Below are 19,985 nucleotides of genomic sequence, written 5' to 3'. Positions count from 1 at the left end.
TTTCCTAGTCCAGAATTCTGCATCTGTTGTTCTTAGATGGAAATGCTGTTCAAACCCAAAGTTCAAATGCTGGATCTATTACAGGAAACAAATCATAAACCATTTAGTTTTAGCGTAACGTTTATCGGATAATGCTGATGCTGAACCAAGTCTGTTGAACCTTGAAGAAGGATGATCGTTTGTTACTTGATGTCCAGAAAAGGGAAAGCTTGCGTAACTCACGACACACAATGTTTGCCTAATTAGATCATCTCATTTAGGAAGGCATAGTTCTTGGTGAAACTCGAGGCTGTCAAATGGCATGATTCAGTCGAATCGACTAAAAATGAGTCGAGTAGAAGCATGACAATGTGTTTCTAGATTCCGAGTTGATGTGATCGCACAACTTCATCAGCAGGTCATAGACAAGCTATCCATCGACAACTACATGCAAATCACGGTAAAAGTTCTCTTCTCTTTACAAGATTCAAACCCGAGCCTTTATTTAAAGAAAACAGAACTGCCTGAACCAACGGGTTGGGTTGGTTTGCGATTTGCGGCTCCGTTCTCTGGAATAAAACACAACGAAGGAACCATTTTGGCGCGTCACGGTCGAGCACTCAATAGAGCGCGTGGGACAGCTAAGCTTCTTTTCACCTTAGCCCTCACCATTCCTCCTCGGTCCCTCTCTGTTCCTTTAAAGCTCCATATCCCGACGAAGGATAGAGAGAGAGAGAGAGAGAGAGAGAGGGAGAGGGAGAGCGATCAGAGTTCAGTCAGCAAAAGCAGAGTGATCAGAGGAAAGTGGAAGAAAAGAGAAATATTCTTACATGGTCGAGAAAAAGCTGTAAGAACGAAAGCAAAAGAGCTTTCAAACCCCATTCCTCTCTCTCTCTTCTGCACACGGAGCAAAGCCATATAACATAACATAACCTCCATTGGAATTCTCGTTTCGACTTTCCGGCATATCGGGCTTCGGATCTGCCACCCACTATACCAACACCCTCCACTACCCCCCAACCTCCGATTCTTTATTCCTATATGTTTCGGTCGAGTTGAGTTGAGTTGAGGAGCCTCTGTTCTGCCTGATTACCCTTGCGAGGAGTTCTTTTCGTTCTGCGCTGAGCTTCACATGGCTGGGAGCGGGCACGAGGGTCTCGGCGACGAGTTCTTCGAGCAGATCCTGGCTGCACCGCCGGGGAGTTACGCTGGAGCAGCGGGGTACGGCGGGGGAGGCGGAGGCGGAGGAGGAGGAGGAGGGGGAGGGGCGGCTGATATGGGCCCCATGCACATGGTGCTGCAGCTGGGCTCCGGCGGCGGGGGAGCCGGAGACGGTGGCGGCGGGGGGATGGGGATGCTTCCGCTGGGGCTGAACTTGGAGCAGAGCGGCGGCCGGCTGCTTGGCCAGGAAGACGGCGGAGGCGGCGTGAGAAGGTTCAGGGACGAGCTGGCCAATAGCAATAACTCACCTTCTTCCACTTCTTTGGTTAATGTAAGTCTTAATAATTACAACAAAAAAAAAAGATTTTTCTCTAATTATTTCTATTATTAAGTAAAAGCAAAAATTATTATTATTTTTTTTTGGGGGGTGGCAGATGGAGAGTGAACTTGTGCACAACATGTCGGGCCTCTTCCCGGCGTTTGGGCAGCTGCAGGCTCCGCCACTCCGGGCGCCGCCGCCGCAGCCCGTCCCCCATATTCACCAGGTAAACCCTATGTGGACGAAAATAGCCTCCACTTACTATAATTCCATTTTCATTTTTTCCGAGATTTTCCTCCTCATTTGCTATTCGTGCCTTCTCTCATCGTACAATGGAAAAATCAAAAAAAAGAAAATCCAAAAAAGAACTTGTCGAACGACAGATATTGATTGAAGGGTAAATTCGGTATTTCACGAGCCCTCTCGCCACGCCCCTTCGTCGCGCGTGGGCGGGCGGATTGAATTTTTATTATGCAGAGGAGGGTGACGGATGATGAGTCCCGCACGCGAGTTAGTGCCTTCCCACGTGTGACTGAGAAATTATTACCTACTATTATTATTATTACAATGATTTTAGCATATAATAGTGTTTATTACGAATGTTCAAAGTTTTAGTCGAGCCACGGTGCCGCAAGCTCAGGCCGTCCCGCCTCAATCAGAGCCCGATTATATCGGTCCGGTCCGGTTATTGCGAATGTTCGAAGTTTTTACTTTCGTTTTCCTCCTGCAAAATTAATAATTTTAAAGATTTTTTGTGTGATGACACAACCCTACGTGATGACATTAATTAGTATGGACGGGATATTTGTTTTGCTCAAATATCTTGTCCCTCGCACGATTTCCTCCCCCCCAAAAAAAAAACAGAGAGGTTGCGCGCGCCACACAACGCTAGCCCGTCTATCTATTCATCTCTTGATCGTTGACTTCCGTCCCACACCAAGAACGAGTCAAAGTTTTTGACTTCCAAGGATAATAAATAGATTGTGCCAAACTTTCACCCAAGATTTGCATAATTTCTGCAAGATTTTAGGGAGAAATTCCCATACCCAATTGACATTTGTTCATCTTTTTTTTTTTTTTAAATTTAATTTTCGTATAAAATTGTCATTGAATAATTTAAAGAAAATGGGTCAATTTTATGTTCTCAGAGTCATTAATTTATTCCATTGATCATTCTTCTCATTCTATTTTTATAGTTTATTAATGGGTCTTCTTCTTTATGGGGGGATGCTAATCCCATATCTGTGTTGCATTCTAGCCATTTATAAAGAGAATGATAAGGGGAATGATTCATTTCTTTCAAACCATTTTTGAAATCCTTTCCACCAACTCAGGGATTGGAAGAAAATCGATATCACCACAGTTTGTGGTTCACAATGTTATTGCCCACCCACTGTGATTTTGTCCGGATGGTTTCCCAATGATTTTGCTTCTTCTTTTCAGCCTTTATGCTTCATCCTAAGCGTCTTGTTGCCAAAATTTTGGGGCTAAGTAAGAAGATGAATAGAGAAACATGGATACAGAGAAATTTTTAGATGTGATTTTTTGTTTGAACTCTTTGAACGGTGTGGTCTTCGACTTGGCGTTCTAGTCACTCCAATCGCGTGCGAATAGGAAATTTGAAGAAAATGGGGCAAGCAGTTCCTTGGTGCCTGAGGTTTAAGGTTGTGCAAAAAGTTCGGCTACTGATGGGTTCTTAGCTGTCTGGTGGCCCTCCTCACTCCTTAAATTTGTTTTAAAACTAACCGAAAAAAAATTGTTTTAAAAACATCTGAAATGAAAAATACTAATAATAATTAGCAGTCATCTCTCTCTCTCTCTCTCTCTCTCTCAATATTTCTTTATGCAGTTGTTGTCTCGTATTCGATAGTCCCAGTAATCTATAAGTCATCTTGTCATTAATCCCGCTTTGCATATTATAATCGATCACTTTTGCTAGCTTTGATGCATTAAGTATTTGGAGGAGTTTGTTATATTATTCTCCTCATGTTTTTAGCTTTATTTTCGGACTTAAAATTAAACCGCATTAGTGTATTCAAAATCCAAACAGGCTTTCCAAAGCCAACAACCAGGTGGATCGATCTCTGCTGCACCGAACCAACCAGCCATCCGCCCGAGGGTTCGAGCTAGAAGGGGGCAGGCCACAGATCCGCACAGCATTGCCGAGCGGGTATATTAGATCTCAAACTCCATAATATGGAATTTATAGAGTTTCTCCTTAACAATATATATTTCTTTTAAGAATTTTCTTTTCTTTATTGACTAATTAATTTCCATGTAGTTGCGAAGGGAGAGAATAGCAGAGAGAATGAAAGCATTGCAGGAATTGGTTCCGAGTTGCAACAAGGTTAGTTATCTCATGGATGCTGTTTACTTGCAACATCATCTAAAGACTCTGTATTTTCTGCAATGGAATCCAAAAACTTATTCTGCGTTTGGTTTGTAAATAACATTTTAAAATCAGATTTTGATTTTGAAAAAGAGTGGTATAAATGATTATGTATGAGGCCCATCCTTGACTTTGTATGAGTTATGTGATTTTGATTTTGAAAAAGAGTAGTATAAATGGGGCTCACCATTTGACTTTATGTGAGTTATTTTATTTTGTTTGGGTAGAATTATCTTAAAGTAAGATTTTAAAATTTCACTTTGAATCCAAACGAGGCAACTAGTTTTGCGGAAATTACTAGCAAGAAAGATTGATTTATTTGCCGTGTGAAATGTCCTTGCAGACAGATAGGGCAGCTATGCTTGACGAAATTGTGGACTACGTCAAGTTCTTGAGGCTGCAAGTCAAGGTATATGTACTCGGTTACAGCAAGTTTTCTCCTTCCTCACATGATTTGAAAGTTCACTATATCAAATTTCAAATTATCTTAGACTTCCATGTGCCTACATCCCAGAAAATGAACTCACAGTAAATAAATCATGTCGTACTACCGTGACGTATTCTAAAGTCACGGTAGGGCCATAATTTGGATTCCCTGAGAAATTTATTGAGTGCCTTTTTAGCAATTTTCCTATGTGAGGTAGGTTCTCTGTCAAGTCTGAAGTTGATATCTTCTGGGGAATCTGTAGACTACAAGGAATTCATAGACCCATAGTTGAAGATTCGCCGACAATTTTATTAACGTGGTGTTGAATATATTTCTCATTTCTTTCAATGAACAGGTACTGAGTATGAGTAGACTTGGTGGAGCGGGCGCTGTGGCTCAACTAGTGGCCGATGTTCCCCTGTCCTCAGTCGAGGTTGGTGGTCCAAAGATCCTGGCTTTTTTGGCACGGTGGAATGAAACAGAAAATAAGAAATGGATTACATTACATTCGCTTTTAATTCAGCTTACAAAACGAGCCGTTGGCTTTGAGGAATGATATTTTTCCTTTTTCGGTCTCTTTCCCCATGTGTTAGCTTATGTAAACTAATTACTTGTCTTCTCCTTGATCAAGGGAGAGAGCGATGAGGGCGGAAACAGTCAGCAGCCTGCATGGGAGAAATGGTCGACGGATGGGACGGAACAGCAGGTGGCTAAGCTGATGGAAGAGGACGTGGGGGCTGCCATGCAGTTCCTCCAGTCCAAGGCCCTCTGCATAATGCCCATATCCCTCGCCTCAGCAATCTTCCGAACAAACCAACCCGACTCACAGATACTCATCAAGCCCGAGTCCAACACCCCTACTTAACGACAGAAGGCAAAAAGGTGTTCCTTGTGCGTAAGTAATGTATCGAAAAAATAATTTTTCTGATGGGGTAGTCTAATTTCGGGCAGATACCGCACCGCATCTTGTAATCTTAACTCGTTTGAATCTTATGTAATGGTAGCTCTACTGCTTTATGTCAGTCCCTCCTCTCTTCCTCTCTCCCTCGTCCAAGTTTGTCAAACAAGGAGCGTGATTAAGTGTTGATTTCCTGTGACAAGTCAATGGAGGAAACCCGAAAAGTTCTTGTGATGGGTTTCATTTTCTTGCTGAAAAATTCAAAAGTGGGGTCTGAGTGGTTCATGACCGAAATCCTAATGGAGGGAAAAGCTCCTTTTTTCTTCTTCAATGGAGAGTGGGATGTGGGACCACATAAAAGTGATGGATGTGCAATGTGCAATTGATGTCTACGGGGAAAGTGTTTTTATTAGTGCACGTCTGAAAGGAGAAATAGATAGATAAAAAAGGATTTGTTGTCTGATAAAGCTGGCCATGGAGCTCTAATGGTCTTAACATTTAATAATTTCCCCCTTGTCCCATAATGAATCCGTAAGCTGATCTTGTTCGTGTTCTGCAAAAGTGGCTTTAATCTCCATAAAATTGCCCCATGATAGTTGACAGAAAGCTTATGGACAGGACATTTTAATCATGTCGAGTGAATCCACGGGCGTCCGTGTCGATATGACTGTGCTGTCTCATCGGGTCGGGTCCGAGTTAATGTTACCGTGTCAGCTCGCAGGACCAGGCGCCCGTGCAACGTATCTTGTTTCACTAGTGAGAGAGAGTGTGTTATTCTCTCCATATGATACGGTAAATCTTTCATTGACAAAAATGAGATTATATCCTTATAATGTCGGGGACCGATTGCTTGATGCGATTTTAGAGGCTATTCTTCGATGTGGATAGGTTACTGATGGGCGTGCAGTAATGATGTTGAGGGGTTGTTCGGAACGCGACACATGCTGCAAGTTGTCTCGAGCCATGGTTAACAAGCAGGTCATTGCTGGACTTTGTCCACAACTTTCAGTAGTCCGAGATGGTCGTGAAACAATCACTTAATATATGATATCAAATATATGATATCACTTTTGATGATCATATCAAGATCAATGCTAGTCATTGTATCGGGTGGCATCATTTGGGAGCCACGCCTCGCCTCTGGATCGAATGGGATACCATACGATGATACGAATGAGATTGTTTCATGCGATAGCTCCGGTTTGTTCTCTATTCATTTCATCATACCAATGCGCTCGGGGCTCCATCATATTGAACTGGACCAACCTTTACTTTGAGCAATGGGCCTCAGCCCATTTTCCCTCTTAATCACGTAGAAGTTTATCCCCGTTTTTCCTCTTAATCCTAGATGTGAGATATGCTCGAAACGAATCGCACGGTCCGAGCAGGGAAAGAGTCTCGTGTGACACTTTTCATCAAAAGGTCGCTAAACACATGGTCGAGCAGCTAAAGTTGGCTTCTATTTTCTCAAAAGTCAGATACATAAAGAGGAGCGCTCAGTCACCTTTGTTACTTTGAATTTAAGATTTGAAGAGTCTCGTCGATGTTAACATCTTTCTGTCCCAAAGCTTTAGAGTATCGAATTAAGGAATATGTTCAAGCTCAAGGATGAAAAGTGATGAACTGTTTCGGATTTCGATCAGTCGAAACCAGTATACATCAATGGTCGAAAAACATGTAAAACCAAGAAAGTGGTTCCCCTTGTAAACCACTCTGTACAGATCGGTTTCATCTTCATGTCCATGCGATCTGTCCTATGAGCTATTCATTTAAATGTCATTTCTTCTCCAACAAACCATCTTCATCAAGAACTCTCCTCCATTATTGCGGGTTCACTCGTGGGAGTAATCTAAAGATCGAATCCTTTTTTTCTCCTTGGAAACTCCACATCTCGAAAGCCCGAGCTCTCGGTTTCAAGGAGACTGAGACACCATTTTTCTTTTCCATCCATCCCAATCCATAGAAGCCTTCACAGTTCCGAGCCCTTCATGATTCTCAGCCTCTTGCAAGAAGTAATGAACATACTGCAAAACATTTGGATCAAAGAAAATAGTAAGGATAAGATTCGATAAGCCAAATCAACACGATGCCGTCATTAGAATCTACAATACTACTTCCAGTAGTCGATTTAATTACGTATATACCGGTTCGATTCAGTATGTAATTAACTTGGGATTCGAGAAATAGAACTTACTTCCATGGAACATCTCCAACAAGCATCCAGTCTCCATCTTTGTCTTCATAAGTCGGAACAAATTCCGATCCGTTGTAGCCTTCCCTCTCAGAATACTCGCCTATATACATACAGAAGAACAAGATCAACCTTTGTAACAACAGAAAATGAGCTTCCGACATATTGGAAGTTTCTTACTTACTTGCAACTAATTGAATCTGGAACGATCGATAAATTGAGCGATGTGCTTAGTACTTACCAGCTTTGAACTTGAACATGTCTTCCAGGTCCTTCAGGAGTTCCGGGTACCCCTTGTAGATCTTCAAGTCAATCTTCCTGAGGTAAGGAACACCATCCATGCTGACTTTTATGTATACCCCGGCCGATTCGGGCTCAGCCTTTTTCGGTTGCAAGCAATTCTTCCTGTAAGACCGGATTGGTGGCCACCCCACGACCTGTGCCCTGCATTGACGTATTGTAACCACATTAGTACCGTTGCATGCTTATGACATCAATATGAAGGACAGGAGATCCCCCCCAGAGCAACCGATGCTTACTTTGCAGGTCGAGTGCTTTCCTGGTGATCGCGCTTATTCTCATCGTTCGACACGATGTTGGACTCCTCGTGATCAGATGACTGTGCCTGTTGCAACCCCCGTTTGTTGCTCTTCGTCACACCACTCTTGTCATGATCCGCCGTGCCAGGGAGGCCTAGTCGGAGCTCGGTTGCTTCGAGGTTGAGATCGCCTTCAAATGCCATTGATTGTGCCACCGCAGTTTTGGAAAACGAATCGAATCCGATTTTGCACTTGCCGTTTCTAGTGCTTGTGCTTTCTTCCTTAGGAGATAATGGAAAATGTTTGATGGGGAAATGATTAAACTTGTAGGTTGTTTTATAGATGGGAGACTATCAAAGGGGCAATCAATTAATTATGGCCCTCATTGAAATAAAATAATATAAATTATTTTATTAAAATATATTATAAGGTTCGATTTTTTTTAAAAAAAAATTGTGGAGAATATTGTGACACACACACTGTAGGTAGATGAACATTATTTAATGAAAAATTTTACGAAATTAAAAAAAATTCGATGAGAACAAAATTAATAATAATTATTTAATTTTGGAAAATAAAATAGAAAATAGGACATGGGGCTGGTATGGTGTTTGGGAAACGAAGAGCAGAATAAAGGAGGATTGTCAATGGGATATGGGGACAGGGGAAGGACAGGGTGAGCCAACCCTCACATTGAAGACCGCGTGACCCCAACTTTGACCGTCCAGATCGCACTTAATGGCCACCGCGAGATGAGATCAGGGGCGTCGGATTCGGAAGAACGCATCCCATGTGATCGCGCCCCACATGCACTGCTGTTGATCGGGCCAGCCATTTGTTTATGATATATTAGCCCTGATTAACCGATGCGGTTTGCTATAAAAATAATTCCGATCCACTTTAGTTTAGTTACCTAAGAAAACAATAAAACATTATTGATAGGGATTGGTTCAGATGGTTCGGCAGTTATCCCCATCAAATAAGATCTTGGGAATGTATATGGATAAAAATCCATTACTGAATTTACCCTCGAACTTGAATTGACCGGATTGAGTTTTCGGATATATCAAGCGGTTCGCAACTGGAAAAAAAGAAAAATAAAATGGTAGATGTTCATTATTTTTTGTCGAAAGAAAATAATAAAGTGAAACTTTGCCCTAATTTTTTACCCAAAGAACAAGGGAGCCGACCCCTCATAATAATAATTATGTCCATAATTTGCATGATAGTTTACACTCAGATCAATTTCTCATCTTGATTGTGTGGTACACATGTGGGTCTACTCTGAATTTGTGCCTCGATTGAAGGGAAATATGTATGTGCATAATATAATGCGAATTGACTTTTCTTTTTTAAATTAATTTTCTGCAGTAATTAAGCTTGCTGATTAAAATTAATAGAAGGTTGTTGGTCAACAAACAGTAATCCAGCAATTTTATTTGTATAATCAGATTCGCATATATAAGCTAAAATCAAAGATGCTTCATGCATGTCAACTATGAACAACAAAGAATATTTTGAGAAATTCGTTCAACGTTCATCAGCATAACATAATATTACAAATAATTTGAAAATCTTGGCGATTTGTTATTTTTTGTGCGAGCAAAGGAAGGAATTTTTTTCGACTGCAATCAAATATATATCAATTCACGATTAATTAATATTATGTTCTTTTTTCTTCTTCTTTTTTTTTTCCTTTGCCTTCTTTTTGTTGTTGTAAGTACCAACATTAACAGTGAAACGGCTCTGCAAGAAAATGAAAGGGCAGATTTTATGTGTTGTGAAAGGTAGCCAACCGTGATTCCGATCGATCCCATTGGGATAAGATCATTCCTTAATTTCTTTATTAAAAAGTAGTAATCGAGTACCCTTAAGAGAAAATGTCCTTCAATATATGATATCTTTCCATACATGTATGTATATATATATATATATATATGATCTTCCCTCTATGTGTTCATGATATGAATATGGATTTCAACTTGGGCTGTCGGATCATGTACGTATAATCGAATAATTTGTAGCCCATTCCCAATAAATAAAGTCTTAGATTCGAGTCTCTTTTGATAAAAAAAATTCATACTATAATAATTTACCTTTTAATGAGATAATCCGACTCTAACTATATTAGTCGGGCCTATTAAACTTTCAGATAAAATGATTTAAAAAAGTGTAACTTTGAAGAGATTCATCGATAGAATCCTATTTAGCTTGCTAATAAGTGAATATGAGTTGAAGCTGGTTATGCTATAATATAAATAATATTCAGTTTTTCAATCTTTTGAACTCTGTATTTATAATGAAAAATATTTCCATATTTTTTCCCGAACGACAAGTAAATGTGCGTATATCTTACATAATCAACTTCTCATCACGTTAATTACAAACCGGGCTGATAAAAATAATTACATAATAAGCGGGTTTGTACCGCCAAGACGCTCTCGAAACTATAGCTATATAACACGTACGTACATTCCATAATTCCTGAGCCATTGTCCATCCATGATTAAAACTCCATGGTGTATTTATTATTATATGCAAAATTACAAAAAAAATTGGTATTTTAATTTCTAGTTTTTTCTGAGACCTGATCCGAAAATCACTCAGAAACTTTATTTTATTTCATCGAATAGTAAAGTTAGAAAAAGAATTGAGCTAATTAATTGGATAAAGATAGCCGCATGAATGCATGGATGGATGGATGGATGACAAGCAGGTGGTTTAAGGTCTTTATTGGGTTCTCAGTCATGGGATTGGCTATCACTATCTCATTAATTTCTCTTGCAAGGTGGGAGGGGGACAAATCCACTCGTGACCCTTCATCTCCCCCCATCTCCATGATTAATTGAATTGAAACTGCCCTTCCAATTATTAATTAATTGATTCCATTTCCTAATTGATTTTATCCTTTTTCCCTTTTGTTTTACGTTGTCTAATTAAAATTCTGGTATTGTATAGATCAGTTGATGTATGTGGTTATTCTGAATATTCCTAGCTATAATACCAAGAATTGGGTTTGATCTGGTCATGATTCCATGTGGACATCCTATTCCTAATAATTGTATTGACAATTCTTTTTATTCCTTATATCGTCTTCTTAACCGATGAGTTTGTCCTCAATTTTGACCACGTAAGAGGTAAGAAATGGTTCATCCTCATCGGGCGATGAATGTGATGGCGAAGAGAGGCCAGCATGACTCCCATCCGAGGCTAAAGGTGGCACCGATAGAATGTATATGCAGGACTATACATACTAGCTAGTTGTCTATATTAGCTGGCCCTTGATTGGGGCTCGGCTGATGGATCATTCCGCTCTGAGTGCAATTTAAATATCACGTCAATATGTCAAAACAAACTTTTTGACATATGATACCTTATATTTTTCTTTTTCAATTATAAATGAAGCGCGTGATGTTAGTATATGAGACCTTTTTTTTATTTTTTTCTAGTTACAAATGATAAGAAAATAAAATTCTAAATGCACGAGTAGTTCCACGGGCGATAAATGAATCAAACCCAAGTCTTTTTATTTCTGAGCAAGACATATGAGAGCTTATAATTAACCAAGTTTTTTTTTTTTTGGGGTAGGCGAGCTGAATTTTTCTTCTAGTTGAACGAGTCATTGTTATTCATGCATACATAATACATATATATATATATATATGTAGAATAATTTAAAAAAGGCATAATTACTGGATAATCAGGAAAAGATGCATCGCGACACCCCCGAAAGAGTTAAAACTTTGTGCCCGCTGGATCTCATCATCATCGTCAGTCAGATGAGATGTGGTGCCTAAATACTGAGCCAAACGTGCGATGTCTGTTCTGACATCCGTGTGAGAGAGATGTTGACAGTGAAAAGATATGAAAGAACAGTGTACTACAAACATTTAATCTTATATATATTAACCCGCACGCGTACTGTGTTGTGGGAATTGGACAATGGATGGATGGATTCAAGTTCAACCACTGCACACGAGCATCTCTGAAATGGGATTGGTTGTCAATTCAAGAGGGCGTGGGGGCCTATCTCACCTTTTGCTTTGTTTGGTTTTTAGGAGTAGTTAGATAGTTAGATAGATAGATAGATAGATAGATAGAGGCAGGGCAAGTCCGCTCGTGTGTACTGTCCGTTGTCATCCCTTCTTTTCTTTTTCTTTTTTCTTTTGTCAAATTTAATGAATTCTCTCTGGCGCGAATGCTGGGTATGCATGCATCCATGCACGGATTTGCCCCAGCTATAACATGCATGCATATGAATTAATGCCTTCAAGGCTCCATTCAATTTTACGATTCATCACCACCATCATCTCTCAATGCTCATCATGCATACTCGTGTGTGTATGTGTGCATGGCCTTGCACGGGACGTTCGGTTCGTGTTCTTCGGGTCGTACTTGCATATATCGAGTTAGAGACTGATCCACCGTAACCATATCAGTTGAGTCGAGCTGCCTATACAATACACCATTAAGTGCATGCAGATCAAGTTACTGATATATTAATCAAATTTGTTGATGCAACGCTTGTCAGTAACACTTGGTCTCTCACTGCAAAGACCCGGGGGTTGAATACCCGTATAATATGTTCAACTTAAGTAAGTGAAATCGATTGACGGGTGAGTCCGTAACTACGTACTTTTAGCTTGTCAACAAGCAATTTTATCTTGTGAGAGGAGAGTATAAAAGATCATGCTTGCTAATCAACTGGTCACTGAAAACTTCAGTGTTTCCAATATGTCAATCATGCATGCATTACATGATGAAATCAATTGGCAAACATGCCTGTAGCTACAAGCACGGAACATTGTTGCCGTGCTTATCTCGAACAGTTTATTTTCTAATTAGGAAAGTATATTATTTCATTTGCAACTGTACATTATTAGTTCATTATTTTTATCTGCCAGATAGATGGTAGATGCATGGAACCACAGAGTACCCATAATGAGAAAACGGAATGGGGGCCATACGACTCATATCACGAGACATATTATATGGAGAAAAGGGCTGCACTCCCCATGGCATGCCCCGATATGGAGAATTTGGGTACTAAAAAGATGAAACATTTCACAAACATCAGAAGTTATATATATATATATATATATATTGAATTTCCTTTCTTATTAGGATGAGACAAGCTGCAAGGAAAAATTCTACAATGTCCCTCAAATTTAGTCATTAATTAAATAGATCGACATGCAATTTATCGAACAAATACACAATTATCAGTTGAAGATTGCATATTGCGATTTAATCAGTTACTTTAAGTGAAATCTTAGATTACTCTCATCATTCTCCATTAATTAATCACCGTTGAATTTTATTTAATTTCTCCTTTTGCAGCTAACAAGCTATATATTTATACTTGGAAGAAGCAAAAATAGGATATAATTTTTTTTTTTGGTTGTGAATTTTATTTTTCTACGGGCAAGGAAAAAAGAAGATTCAAGTATTATAACATTGATGGGAGCACAAGCACAAGGGCTTGCGGCGTAAGATGAACTGGCTCACATGCGAACGTGTCCCATGCACCCTCAAAACATTGTTGCGGAGCGGGCCCGCAAAGATCCTTCCTGTCAATCCATCAACCAATTGGCTACCCTACGATCTGCTGACTTTTCTCCCGGATCGGGCCCCACGTAACAACTCGATGTTAGTTGATTGTAATGCCATGCATACACTGCATACTACATGATTAATATACATCTAAGAGAAATTTTTGGGGAATAAAGTTTTAATTATCAAATTAATCATTTCTAGCTTTAGGCTTTAAACACCAAAAAAAGTTTAAGCACAAAAGATAACAGTTGCTCCGCCTTTAATATTTCCCAAGACTTCGATTAAAATTCATTATGCTCTTATGAGATTGTGATCAATAAAAAAAAGTCACTAGAATTTTGAAACATAATTTCTTTTTTCGGTTATAAAAGAGGCACATAATCCTAATATAAGAAATCCTAATAATTAATAAATGGACAGATAGCCTCACAATAAGTATTGAATATGAAATCTATTGATTATTAAGCGAAAGTATGCGCCATTGCGCTATACCTTTTTTTATTTATGAAGTGTAACTTTCCCAACCAAATGGTTTTAACATATTCTTAGGAATCAAACCTTTCAAGTTATTGTTTATGAAGCTTTTGTACTAAAGAGCCGCTTCCATATTTGTTCTCGTGAATAGTAGGATCGAGAGACTCGTGAAAGCTGAGCTAAATTTACACTAGATCTATGTCAGATTTGTTCTTAGTCCCCTCTCCGTCCACCCTGGGGCTGAGACTCGTAGATCTATGTCAAATTTCCATTGGATAGAGTTTTAGTGAGCATTAAAGCATTAATTTCATGTGGGGTATATGGAATAAGGGCATGCTCATCTTTGATTGTTACCACACAAAGTGCGAGAGAAGATAAGGCTCAGTTCATCTTGAAGTGAAGGCCAGTGGCAATCATTTTCATGTTTGGAGCTCCCATTAACCTCAATTTTCCTAAAAAAAAGAAAAGAGAAAACGTACCTTTATTATATATGATGATATCTTATTTAGTTTCCACGTTGAGCTTCGAATTTGACAAATTATTGATCATCTCCGTGTTAATAACTTTCACGTAAAAAGAGCTTTAAACTTTATAAAATTACCTGCAGAAGTAAATCGATATGAAATCAGCAATAATTAGTCTAGTTTCGTTGACAATAGATCACGCGACATTTTCGCTAGAAGGGAGAATTATGGCAACGCCGTCAGGGATCAAATTGAAATTTGAGCTCAAATGGCAAGAATCACCAAGAATTTCTTCTCCAATAGGATAGTTTTGTCAGAAACAATTTTTTTATAGGGTGATTTCCTTTTTCTTTTTTCTTTCTCATTCTCTTTTGGGTATAATTTCATTTTTGATTTTTCGGGTAGAGGGAATAATATGGAGACACCTAGATGGTGGAGCAAAGAGAGTAATTTTTTTTATTTTCTTTTTATAAAAAGGCTAACCAAGGCCAACTAGACTTGTCCACTTGCCTCTCCACAATCATTCTAAATAATTACATCACTCATGACATCATTTCCCCGACAAGCCGGGGACCATCCCAGCTAATCCCGACCTCCACGTGTCAAGATCTAAGCCCTCCGATACCTTCCAATGCCAACACCCATGATGTTCTTTTATATCACTCCATGCCCGTATTGACCATCTTTCCCTCCCTCGATTCCTCCCATTATCTCTCCCATCAATCAAAACTTCCACTCCCTCTCTTAAGAACAATCGACTGAGCCAGCAATTTAACCATTCGAGACTCGGAGTAACAGAGGAAGCTAAAGAAGGAAACTAAAGGGTGTGAGAGGACCTATTAGACAGGAAATGGCGGCTGCAAAGCCTGACAAATTCCACACGATCGATTTCGAGGAGACCGAGCTCAGGCTTGGGTTGCCTGGTGGGAAAGCCGGCGGTAACAATGAGCCGGAGGCCCTCAAGGGTGCTAGCAATAACGGTAACGGTGGTTATGGGAAGAGAGGGTTCATGGAGACTGTCGACTTGAAGCTCAACTTCTCCTCGAAAGATTCGAACGCGGAGAAGGCCGAGAAGATGAAGGAGAAGACCGTCGTTGCCCAATCGAGCACCGACCCCGCGAAGCCTCCTGCCAAGTAGCCTCACTAATCCTCTTCCTTTTGAGTTATATTTCCTTTTCGAATCCATGTTATCGCGATAGACTCGGAACCTAAGATAAGGATTAACTCGGAAGCTTATTAGCTAGGGAGATAATTTATTTGCTAGATGTTGATGACAAGTTATTATGAATGAATAGTGAAAAAAAAGAGAATATTTTAATTGTCTTTTGGGTTGTTTGCTTTATTCCTATATATGTGATGCTTATGCAATTAGGCAAATTGATTAGTGCACCGTAGTTTTATGCATAGATGTCTCCCCATTATATGAGGAATATAAATTTAGCCCCAAAAAGAAAAAAAAATAACATTCAAAATTTTTTAGGCATATATACTTGACCTTAATGCTATATGTGGCTGGCTTCCTGAGTTCAATTCATTAAAATTTTCAATTAGAAAATCAGCCAAAATATCATCAACATACTTTAATTCAATCACCTTATTAATTATGGAACATCTACAAACCTATAATGCTATTTCTAAATTTGCAAGACTTTTTATTTTCTTAACTAAATTTTATTTTTTTCTGGTTATTAATAAATAAATTAGGAATGAATTTTCCGGGTAGGCAAAGTTCCTATCTCTTTAGAATTTAGAATAGATTGATTGACGTTTGTGGCCAAGCCTGGTTGTCGGGGAAACGGAGGAAAAGAACAAAACATTTGGAATCTTTGGCTTTCTCTGACCAACCACACACTCCCACGAAAAAGCCTAAATACATGGAAAACTCATCCTAAAGTCCAATGCGATGTCCACTACACGGCCCATCCATCTTTTAGTAAATATGAATACCTTTTACAGCTGCCGATATTTATTTTTGTATTTTCCCATAATATTTATGGTCAAATTTAAACAATACTTTCCGTAAAAGATCAAATTAATTAATATCTTCATGAATATGAATCGATTTCATGAATTAACTCTTGGCTGCTCTCAAAAAATTATTCAGGGCACAGGTGGTGGGTTGGCCACCCGTCCGGTCGTTCCGGAAGAACATCATGGCCGTCCAGAAGAGCAACACCGATGAGTCGGACAAACCCAGCAGCAGCGCCGCGTACGTTAAAGTCAGCATGGACGGCGCGCCCTATCTGCGCAAGGTGGACCTGAAACTGTACAAGAGCTATCAGGAACTCTCCGATGACCTGGCGAATATGTTCAGATCATTCACCATTGGTATATATTTCTCTTCTTTTCAAAGACCAAGCATATGCCAAGATAATATTCCTTTGTGTCGAGAGTATGCGTATAAGAACATTGACGTGACCGGTGGACTGACGGGTTTGTATCTTTTATGGAAATTATTAGGCAACTGTGGGTCACAAGGGATGAAGGACTTCATGAATGAGAGCAAACTGATAGACCTCTTAAATGGATCCGACTATGTGCCCACTTATGAGGATAAGGATGGGGATTGGATGCTCGTGGGAGACGTGCCATGGGAGTAAGTTCCATTATTTGATCATCTTCACTCGATAATTTCTCGACCTAAAGCTAATAATAATTTTCTAATTTACATAATTCGTATATCAAGTCGACTGATATATTTCTTTTTTGGATCTCTGTAGGATGTTTGTCGATTCATGCAAGCGTCTAAGGATAATGAAAGGATCCGAGGCTATTGGACTCGGTACGTAATTATCAATCTGGTTCTCCATAATTTCATTTCGGTTTATTGGGTTCTGTACATATATCTTATGAAATTATTCTCTTTTGTACTTGTAGCACCAAGAGCTGTGGAGAAGTGTCGGAACAGAAGCTGAAGAGCTCGCATCGACCGAGATGATCAAAGCTTGATTTGGCGATGTACTTCATCGATGAGAGTATCGGCTGAAAGCAATCTCTTGGGAGGAAATCTGATAAAACCGAATCGATAAAATCTGGAATTAGCAGACCGGCTCGAGAGGGGTCGAGCAGGGAGTCTAGATCGCGGCTTGTTCTTCCTCGAAGATGTTCCTGTTTTGTTTTTTTTTTATATGTATAAAATTATAATAGATTTCTGATGAAAATGTTAGGGAACATGAAGCAATAATATAATGTTTAATTATTGCCGTAAGCTGTAATGTACGTACGGGTTGTTCTGTCTCTCCCTTGTTCTTTTATTTATCTTTTTTGTAATGGCATGTGTATGTACGTATATTTTATCTCATCAATGTCGATGAATTATGAGATTCTCTGAATCTGTCATCTGCTGGATTTCTTTTAATTAATTGACTAATTAATTTATTCATACACATGTTTTTAATTTTTCTAGGAAATGAACAAGATCCATGAATTATGGTGGGGGAACAGGGGCATGTGGGCAGTGTTGGGCCAATTGATTGATGCAATTAATACATTTGTCACAATTTCAGGACTATGGTACTTGTCATATTTAAATGTGGACCCAATTGAACGCAATTATAAGAGTGATAAGCTTTTTGTGTGGCTGAAGAACTAATAATGTGTCTGGCAAGAAAGAAGTGAAATTAATAATGTTGTATTCATGTCTGTGATAGGTCGCAATATATCTTTAATTTGCATATTTTATTATTTAATTAAATTTATAAAAATATTATGATTATAAAATTAACTCTCTCGTAATCGTCATAATGAAGAACAAAATATATTAAGTTGATCATATTGACTTACCGAAAATAACATTACTTTATTCACTTAAAATTTTTAATTTTATAGCGAGATTAGTAAAATCAAATTAAGGACTATTTTAATTAAAATGAAAGTAATTAGAACTTTTTAGTTTCTAAAGGAATCTTTAAATTTAACACCAAAATTGTATAACATAATTTTATTTTTTTGAATTTTACATCTTTTATATGATAATAAATCACTCATAATATTTACTAATTAAAATCATATTTTTAGTAAATGTTCTTAGTCCATTATCCCATTCATTGTGTGGTTTACTTAGCTTTTTTATTAGTGTATCTTGAAAACCTGTATCGATAGCTTTATTTTTTTTTTTAATTTCTGTTGCAACATTTTTTTATTAATTTTCTATATTTAATATTTTATTTAAGAAAAAGTCTTTCATGAAGCTGATACTGCTTATTCAAGTGAAAAGAATTCATTGATTATGGATAGAATATCAAATATTTGAAAATTTTATTTTAATCCAAGTTTACATGCAGATTATGGCCCATGAAATAAATTTTTAATCACTGAGGATTGATAAAATCAACTTATACAATCAAATTTGATATTAATAAACTCACTTAAATTGTTATGTTCGTATTTGTTCAAAGATTATTTATTTTGTCACATTTATTTTATTTTATTCTTGAATTTTCTAGGTGATCAATCAATTAATCTATATTAATATATCAATCTATGTACAAAGCACAAAAGCTACGAAGGTTCAAAACGCATGCACTTTAGTCCTCGTTTTTTTGAATATCTTATTCTCTCTAATAATTAATCACTCAATAATGTAAACGGACATTTAGAAATTTTAAAAGCATTGCGATTTTTTTATGTTATTATTTAATACACTTACAAATAAAAAAAATCCCATTATCAATATATAAGACCGCGGTATCCATTGACACATAAATAAATCGACCTAATGTCTTATAGTAAAAAATTATTAGAGATAAATAACAAAAAAAAAAGAGCATAAATATGACGTTACCTAATTTGTTGACTCATTAATGTCATCAATTATACCACCTATAAAATTATTAGTAATCATCTATCTCTTCTCATCCTCGATTGACAGAGTGGAAGATCGCACCAATCCTCGACCAATGTTGCTTCAGAACTATATTTCATCTTATCAATCTTTTCTGCTAAACTAGGTTTTAGAGAGAACAAATAAAACACGTGGAAGACAATATTGAGAATGATGTCATATTATACCTTTTTTTTTTAGGAATTTTTTTAGAAATCAAGTATAACTTATGCATTAGTTCATTGAAGAATGCCAACAGTCTTTGAAATTATTACAAGACGTTACATACTCAGTTATATAAATGATTTTGACTTTTGAACTTCTATGAAATGGCACCATAATTTTTCATCATTTATCAAAACTAGATCATTACCCGTGCGATGTGTGGAATTAAAAATAAAAAGTTTTAATAATATTCTACTATATATCTAATAAAATTTTATTTTCGAATTCGGTAAAGAAAATAATTCTTAAACAATGAAAAAAGCAGTAGCAACAACAACAACAATAATAATAATATTGAGCAAATTATCAATTTATATTCAATTTTAAATTAAAAACATGATATATATTAATCACCTAACAAAAGTATGATCAACGGAAGAGTTACAATAAAAGAAAAAAGAATTTATACTAATAAAATAATCGTAAAGCTTATCTACGATATTCACTCTTTGGAATTATTCCTCAAACAATATTAACCTCATTAACGAATTTAGATTAAAAAAATTAAAATTATTCAACTATTTTTTAAGTAACCATGTGA

The 19,985-nt window shown here is 37.7% G+C and overlaps 3 protein-coding genes across 3 annotated transcripts; 2 read left to right on the top strand and 1 right to left on the bottom strand.

Moving 5' to 3' along the window:
• Positions 1 to 689: 689 nt before the first annotated feature.
• Positions 690 to 5,407, top strand: LOC116207444 (transcription factor UNE12-like). Its single transcript, XM_031540384.1, has 7 exons — positions 690 to 1,471; positions 1,575 to 1,685; positions 3,510 to 3,629; positions 3,741 to 3,806; positions 4,192 to 4,257; positions 4,631 to 4,708; positions 4,907 to 5,407. The coding sequence occupies exons 1-7, from the start codon at positions 1,112 to 1,114 to the stop codon at positions 5,138 to 5,140; spliced, it is 1,035 nt and encodes a 344-aa protein (XP_031396244.1). The 5' UTR covers positions 690 to 1,111; the 3' UTR covers positions 5,141 to 5,407.
• A 1,257-nt stretch (positions 5,408 to 6,664) lies between these two features.
• On the bottom strand, positions 6,665 to 8,220 carry LOC116207442 (auxin-induced protein 22D-like). Its single transcript, XM_031540381.1, has 4 exons — positions 7,904 to 8,220; positions 7,606 to 7,808; positions 7,368 to 7,467; positions 6,665 to 7,197 (listed from the first exon to the last, which is right to left on the bottom strand). Exons 1-4 carry the CDS (start codon positions 8,104 to 8,106, stop codon positions 7,143 to 7,145), a joined length of 561 nt encoding a protein of 186 aa, XP_031396241.1. The 5' UTR covers positions 8,107 to 8,220; the 3' UTR covers positions 6,665 to 7,142.
• Positions 8,221 to 15,062: 6,842 nt separating this feature from the next.
• LOC116207441 (auxin-responsive protein IAA16) lies at positions 15,063 to 17,729 on the top strand. Its single transcript, XM_031540380.1, has 5 exons — positions 15,063 to 15,531; positions 16,502 to 16,725; positions 16,858 to 16,993; positions 17,118 to 17,179; positions 17,275 to 17,729. The coding sequence occupies exons 1-5, from the start codon at positions 15,248 to 15,250 to the stop codon at positions 17,310 to 17,312; spliced, it is 744 nt and encodes a 247-aa protein (XP_031396240.1). The 5' UTR covers positions 15,063 to 15,247; the 3' UTR covers positions 17,313 to 17,729.
• The last annotated feature ends 2,256 nt before the right edge of the window (positions 17,730 to 19,985 follow it).

Source organism: Punica granatum, chromosome 5, assembly GCF_007655135.1.
Source record: "Punica granatum isolate Tunisia-2019 chromosome 5, ASM765513v2, whole genome shotgun sequence".
Taxonomy (NCBI): Eukaryota; Viridiplantae; Streptophyta; class Magnoliopsida; order Myrtales; family Lythraceae; genus Punica; species Punica granatum.
The sequence above is the reverse complement of the archived record's forward strand: the minus strand, read 5'-3'. Positions and strand labels throughout refer to the sequence as shown.

Bases quoted from the DNA above. Each gene is read 5' to 3' on its own strand.
- LOC116207442 (XM_031540381.1), bottom strand. From the start codon at position 8,106: ATGGCATTTGAAGGCGATCTCAACCTCGAAGCAACCGAGCTCCGACTA. The intron at 7,809-7,903 runs GTAAGCATCGGT...ACGTCAATGCAG, and splicing joins GAAAGCACTCGACCTGCAAA to GGCACAGGTCGTGGGGTGGC. The intron at 7,468-7,605 runs GTAAGTACTAAG...GTATGTATATAG, and splicing joins CATGTTCAAGTTCAAAGCTG to GCGAGTATTCTGAGAGGGAA.
- LOC116207441 (XM_031540380.1), top strand. From the start codon at position 15,248: ATGGCGGCTGCAAAGCCTGACAAATTCCACACGATCGATTTCGAGGAG. The intron at 15,532-16,501 runs GTAGCCTCACTA...AAAATTATTCAG, and splicing joins CCCGCGAAGCCTCCTGCCAA to GGCACAGGTGGTGGGTTGGC. The intron at 16,726-16,857 runs GTATATATTTCT...GGAAATTATTAG, and splicing joins GTTCAGATCATTCACCATTG to GCAACTGTGGGTCACAAGGG.
- LOC116207444 (XM_031540384.1), top strand. From the start codon at position 1,112: ATGGCTGGGAGCGGGCACGAGGGTCTCGGCGACGAGTTCTTCGAGCAG. The intron at 1,686-3,509 runs GTAAACCCTATG...AAATCCAAACAG, and splicing joins CCGTCCCCCATATTCACCAG to GCTTTCCAAAGCCAACAACC. The intron at 4,709-4,906 runs GTTGGTGGTCCA...TCCTTGATCAAG, and splicing joins TTCCCCTGTCCTCAGTCGAG to GGAGAGAGCGATGAGGGCGG.